At 46.4% G+C, this 6,759-nt stretch overlaps 1 protein-coding gene across 1 annotated transcript; it reads left to right on the plus strand.

The window, feature by feature from the left end:
• Positions 1–3,064: 3,064 nt before the first annotated feature.
• F5147DRAFT_652021 (uncharacterized protein) lies at positions 3,065–4,384 on the plus strand (the record flags this gene model as incomplete). The annotated part of the gene is made up of 6 exons (XM_041433583.1): positions 3,065–3,352; positions 3,486–3,635; positions 3,725–3,742; positions 3,783–3,864; positions 3,930–4,014; positions 4,234–4,384. The coding sequence occupies 6 exons, from the start codon at positions 3,065–3,067 to the stop codon at positions 4,382–4,384; spliced, it is 774 nt and encodes a 257-aa protein (XP_041293695.1).
• Positions 4,385–6,759: the final 2,375 nt, after the last annotated feature.

Consider the following 6,759-nt stretch of genomic DNA (forward strand, 5'->3'; position numbering starts at 1 on the left):
ACTTTACCTTATCTCGTAGTTTGTATGTGTCAATGGCATCAACAATTAAGCGCACAGTATTCTGGCCACTATAATTGCCCTCGATGTGAACAAAACTAAGTTGCTCACGGTGTAATTCTCATTGCTGGGGTTTGTTGTCTGGACTCCAGATATAATGACCAGTAATGCTGAAGAAATGGTCACTGATGATAGAAGTCCAGGAGTCAAAAGTTATTGAGACCTAACTGTCTACCTTCGCAAGATGTTCATGAATGACATTGACTACAGTTAGTGAATGGGCTTTGATGCTCCCAGTAAGCTTAGTATGATGAGAGATATCACCTTTAACAAGGGACAATAAGCTCCATTATATACTTGAGCAACCCAGCCTTGCTAAACATGGGCATGCATCAATACATGATGTGCAAGTGTAACTCACAAATATTGAGCTTCACCAGTAGGAACAGTTAGTATTGATATCATAATCCATGTCAACACCAGTGACATGAGAGTCATTATTGTCAGATAATGGAGCTGAGAGTTGTAACACAACCTTTTTTTGTAACTAGTGGCTCCATAGTAGTACTAGATAAGGCATGTGCACATTTGTGGCTTGTTGACAAGCTGGATGCCTGGTGAGAACAAGCATTATTGGTATTACGGAGGCAGGCAGAGGGCTTAGAGGTACAAATTGAGCATTGAGCACCTGTAGTAAGTGGTGCTGGTTTGCATCCAGCCCTCAGTAACACTAAGAAGGCATTTGTGGGGGCAGACTCGGCAGAGGTTGGAGCATAAAGTGGGGGCTAAGCAGACTTGGAAGAGGATTGAGCACAAAGTGGGACAGTATCATCAGGATAATTGTAAAACTCAATATTCTTGGCATCATTAAGAGAACTGTCAGCATTGTTCTGTGTATATTGAAAAACACAGAAAAGAAAATTAACATGATTTTAAGCTGTGATTTCAAAGACAATACATGGAAAATATAGCATTATTCTTGAAGGAACATGAGCAATTTTTGCATCATGTCCCACACACAGAACATCATTGAAACATGAATTACTTTTTTTTAATGTTTTGACAGGAAAAATGAGGGGAAATTTCTATCTTCTCAATCAATGTTTTTTGGATGTTTGGTGAAAGAAAATGGGAAAATGCCTGCAGTAATTTGCATATTGGTGATCTGATCGATTGGACTGAGTCAGTTCTATTTTTATTACAAATAAGTGGAGCAGAATATTCCAGATATTCATTTGGTAGCTAGGTATCTTTCCCATGCCAAATGTATAAAAGGAGGACCTCTTCTCCACTGAATAAAAGAGATTTTCCATTTTATCTGTCTCTCACAGAGGAGAATTTCCACTTCACCTGTCTGTTACAGGAAGTGCAAGGGACCAGTATTTCCCTTAGTTAGTCTACACTAAGATTAGGTAGTCTTAGTCTTGTATTTACTCACTATTGTTAGACTCCAGCTAGTCTATCACTTGGATTTCATTATCTAGTCCTTAGGTGGTCTAGATCTGTTGTATTCTTATTATGATTATACCAGCAAGGATTTGTCTGGGAAAAGCTTAGTCAGCATTCCCATCTTTTGTTTGCAAGACCTTTCAGCCACAGCCTGAGGTCCAGCTTAGTCATAGGTTCTCACACCCTTCTGGTGTGGGTACAACAATTTTAATGGTGATTCAGAACAATATGTTGGGTTTTGCAGAACCTAGCTGCTATTCAACCCTAAAGGGTTTCTGGACCAGGCTCAAGGCTCAGAGGAGAGGAAACTGTCATAAAAACTGCTGAAGACTCAGACTCATACTAGTACTGGTGAAAATGTACTTTCTTATGTAAGCTAAGGTGCAAACATAACACTAAGTAAAACAGTCTCTACAAGCCTAGCCAGAAATCAGTTCCTACACTGGTGTGTGTGAGGAATGATAGCTAGATGAGAAGGAGTGAAAGGGGGAGAAAGGGTGAAGTGGGGTAAAACTCAAATAGACCTCTGGACACGAGTATAGATTCGGCCCAAGGGGATTGCTACTGAGAATGATTCCTCTAAGTAAAATATGGAGGGAAAACTTAGAAACTGGTAAGAGTAACTGAGAATGGAAGAGCGTGCGACATTGCGCTTGACGCGATGTGAGCGCGAGTGAGCCGCCGAAGGTGCAATACAATGTGCGACCGAGCGGCCGAAAGTTTGACGGAGCGTGAAGGTGCGGAGAAAAGCCAACGGTTGATATAAATGCACGTCTAGTGGATATGCGAAGGAGATGCGACATGACGATAAAGAGGGAGGAGGGTTCTGACGATAGATGCAATGAGCGATGTGTGAACAATAGCGCGACCGTTAATACAGTGCGCGGTGTAGTCGGCCGAAGGTCTTTAGACTTAGAGTCTAAGTGTTGTGTGCAAACAGATGATAATTTCGATAGCGGGAAAAGAAGATACATGAAAATTCCTAAGTCTAAAGTATATATGGTAGTGCGTGTAGCGCTGTTTGGAGCCGAGAAGATAACGGTAATATGTATTAAGGGTCTATAACGCAAGTAACGAAACATACGCATATCACCTTCGAAAATATGATCAGTCTAATGCGAATGAGATAAAATACGCACCAATGGACAAGTGGAGGACATGGATAGGACGGAGGAAGGACACATGACAGAACCGACGAAAAGCGGATGCGAACCGAAGCACGCACGTGAGCTGCGGCCGTCGGCTGTCGATAGGAGGGATGCGCGCCGTGGTAGTGATAGCGCACACTGCGCTAAGACCTGAGGGACACTGCAAAAATAGCCTCTACGAGGCTACAAGGACTACAAGTCCTACATCACATACAAACTTTAAATCCTGACTGTCCCCAGTCAGCCTCTATAGAGCGGAGGGACTTAACGAAATTTCGACGAGATAAGTCACATGACCATGTGCATTTTGCGCCGTATGTGGAGCACAATAGTGGACCGCAGATATGTGGAGCGCCAACCGTGGGAACTGTGGCCAATTTTGATGTATTAAAACGCATCATGTGCCACACTTCTCTTCTTTTCAACTTCTCATCGCAGACTTCACGATTATCTTTTTGCATCATACTACCATGTCTTCCATTATCTTTAATCCATCCATGCTGACTGCATCTCCTTCCCCATCTCCCTCACCCAAACCTGAGGAGCGCCCACTAGAGGGTGGCAATGTGTCCATTGACGATACCACTATTGATGATGCGGCTCCGAAGGAGCCTGAGGAGTCTGAGTCCGACCGGGTGGAACGCGCTTGGGCCGCCATGCTCAATACCATGCGCGTTTGCGTGGACACTGCTCCTCCCTCCAAGCTGGAGCTCTTGGAGGAGCAGGAATCTTGGCTCCGCGATTGGAATGTTGTGATGGTGAGTGGCGTGTCTCTTTTTTTTTTGTGTGTGCTTACTTGTTGCTAACGACTCGCTTTTTAGTCTGATATGACCGTCGTGTATGAGCGGGCACGTGTCCCTTAATGACTTGGACACGGTAACGTTGGCCGAGGGCAAAATTGCCACGAGGACGCTGACAAGAGCCATGAAGGCATGGAAGGAGAAGGTGGAAGAGTCTGCGGTGACTGCGCGCCTGGCATGCACAGACAAAGGGAAGGGTAAGGAGGTCGTTGCGACAGAGGAGAAGACAGTTGAGAAGGCAGTGGGGTCTGGTCCAACTGATATGGGGTGACCGGTGAGTCTTACTTTTTCTTTTCTGACTTTTCAGTTGTGCTGACACTGTCTTTCTAGCGTTTGACCGCGACCTCGGTCAATCGCCCCACTGAGTGTTGTGAACGCTGTGCCGCAGTCTGGCTGCCAAGTGCAGTCGTCGTTCATGCAGGCGGGCAGTTGCGAAGCGTGCATCAAAGCACGAAAAGGCTGTTCGTTTGGTGAGTCTGCATTGTCCTTTCTGTCGCTTACGCTTTTTACTGATGCGATGTTTCTTTTCTTCTAGTCGCAGCTAAGAACAAAGGACGTGCGCCGGCTGCGCCCAAGCTGCAAGGCGCCGCCCTCCATGCAAATGACTGCACCAGACGCTGGTGAGTCAGAAGTGGAGATTGTGGGTGAGGCTACGGCCTGATGAACCTGTTCCTGCTCCTTCCAAGGAGATCATTGTGCAGCACCCCAAGTGCGCACTCGACGCTGATGCTGCTCCTGCTGGCGAAGCAGCCCTCGCCTGGAGGCCGACCTGGAGTTGGAGGAGGCACGTGCTGAAGCTGTTCGGCTTCCGTGCTGAAAATGCTGAGCTCCGCGCTCAGCAATGACAAGTACCATCTGGCGCTCCTCGACATGCACCAACACATGCGCATCCAGGAGTCTGAGTTGCTCCACATGAGCAACTGGCTCTATATCTTGGCACACGACTGGGGGAATTGGGAGAAGGAGCTTGGGGAGGTTTTAAAGGATTAAGAGGGACTTTTTTTTAGAATACTTGGTAGATTAGAGTCTCTTGCCGGCGCCAAAGCACCTTGTACTGTAGTGTCTCTGTTTTTCTCCTGCGCCTGGTGCGCTCAATAGAATAGTCCTGTCGTGTTCCATTCCTTGTCCGATCCTAAGTCCCATGTCCAAATCCGCTAAGTCCATTGGGCTATAGATAGGATTAAAACGATATTAAGTAATTGAGTGCAGCGGCAAAGAAAACAATTGGAAAGGAATACGGAATGTTTGCGGGTAGCGTGCCCGACTTGTCTTCTTCATGCGACTATCGTGTCTACTCCTGCTTTGGCTGCTGATGGCGCGGCTGATTAGAGGTGAAATCTGTAAGTCTATAGTAAAATGTGCGCGGCATGGCGGCGCGCATTAGAAATGGAAAGGTCTAGGGGGTTAGTTATGCACGCGTGTCTACAGGAATGATATGTGTTATATATATACTTGATTCTTTATTATTGTTTTGCAGGTGCGATAGCAATAGAGTCTGTTGAATATGTGCGGTCAATGCGCTGTAGAGACTCATGCCTCTCATTGTGCAATATGGCAGTTTTCACTGGGGAGTACATGGCACGAACTTGTAGCATCACTCTGTGTGCTACCTGCAGCTATCTCTATATGAGGCGCAGCTTTCCCGTGCAACGCGCGCCATGTGCGCGTACCTTTCCCGCGCTTCACGATGTATATGCGCGCGCGCTTTCCCGCGCTGTAGCGCCCTATAGCGCCAGCCATCCAGAAGCATCCATCCACTGTCCACCAAGTTCCCTAGTGCGTATATTTCCATTTCTCACATTTGCATATCGTTCCATCTTTATTTTTATCATGGACCCTTACTTACATATATCTTTACATACCTTACTCGGTAGCGCTTCGGCTCCGCATGACAGCGCTTAGGCGCCATACTTAAGCGCCAACAGTACATACTTACTCACTTACTCTCCCACCAGAACGACAGAGGACTTACTGGTTACTACCCACTATTCACCTAGCAGAACATAGTAGAAATCTATTTGTTTACACCTCGCATCTCTCTTCTCTTGTCTTACATCATATCATCACTTAAGCAAACTCACTCTTACTCTCTCTCATATCTGTATACACGCGCACGCTTTCCCGCGCTTCGCGCCATACACGCGCGCATTCCCGCGCCTTGCGCGCACCTGCGCTTTCTCGCGCTTCGCATTGGCCAACCAGTAGCGCTTTCAGCACATACCTCTAGATCCTTGCTGCACTCGCTTCCCCTTTAGGGTCGAACGCACTTGTCGTCTCAAGTATAGCAGACTAGGCAACGCGCGACCTTACAACAATTATAGATACAGTCAGGAGCATTGTTCGTGCCTCGCTGTATCGTTGAACCTTCAGCGCTTATGTGCGGTTATATGAGAGAATGAGAGAAAATGATCGCCGGCCAAAACCTGGGGTAAAACGGAGAGTATGTACTATAGCAGTATGTTTTTGCAGTATTCTTGTTATTTGATGTTTTTGGTATTTTTGGTTTTATCGATGTGGGAGCGGTGATTTACATGTAGAGTGTCGGGTGGTATGCGGGAAGGGGTGTATACGCTTAATCATCTTGTGCGTGTTCTGGTTTATCTTCATCTGGTTCCTCAATGTCCTCGTCGGCTAGCCGATCTAGCGCTTCATCATCTTTTCCGGTAACACTCATTACCATAACACGCTCACCGTTACGCGGGTGATAGGGGATTACGCGGAACACTGCGTAGTGTAAGAGCGATATAGTGCCGTCCAACTCGGCCAGGATATATGAGCCTCCCTTCGTGCGGCGCACTACGATCATAGGTCCCAAGTACCGCGGCTTTGTCTTTTTGCTCAACTTGTACTCGACCTTGGAATTGCGCACCAACACTAAAGTGCCGGGCGCATGGTCATAGTTGTGGATGGTATTTTCTTAGCTTCACTCACTACAATACCCTACACTTGCATGCATCGCATGAGACTACTTACCTATTCAAGATAGCACTGTTTCATCTAAACAAGCATTCTCAAGTGGAGGAATCACTTTGACTGTGCGACAGAATGCACTTGCAACCCCCACATTCAGTGCATTGCAACTGTTGAAGGGAGCATATAGTAATGGGCACCTTTCTGCTGTAGCAGAGGCTGAGGGATATGCAGCTTCATTGGATATGTGGTATGTAGCTATCAGTACAAGTACTTCAACTGTTTTTTTTTGCTAGCTATGAAAAACTTTGGGTCCGGTGTGCATTTGAACCAAAAAAAAACCTGACCACTGCGAACCATTCACAAAGGTTTGGTCCAAGGTTCATTGATAAAGGTAGAATCGGACCAAGGTCCAGTTCTTGGTTCTTGTCAAACTGCCTCTGAACCAGACTGCG

This window comes from Suillus discolor (genome assembly GCF_016758755.1).
Source record: "Suillus discolor strain FC423 chromosome Unknown F5147scaffold_22, whole genome shotgun sequence".
In the NCBI taxonomy this organism is placed as follows: domain Eukaryota; kingdom Fungi; phylum Basidiomycota; class Agaricomycetes; order Boletales; family Suillaceae; genus Suillus; species Suillus discolor.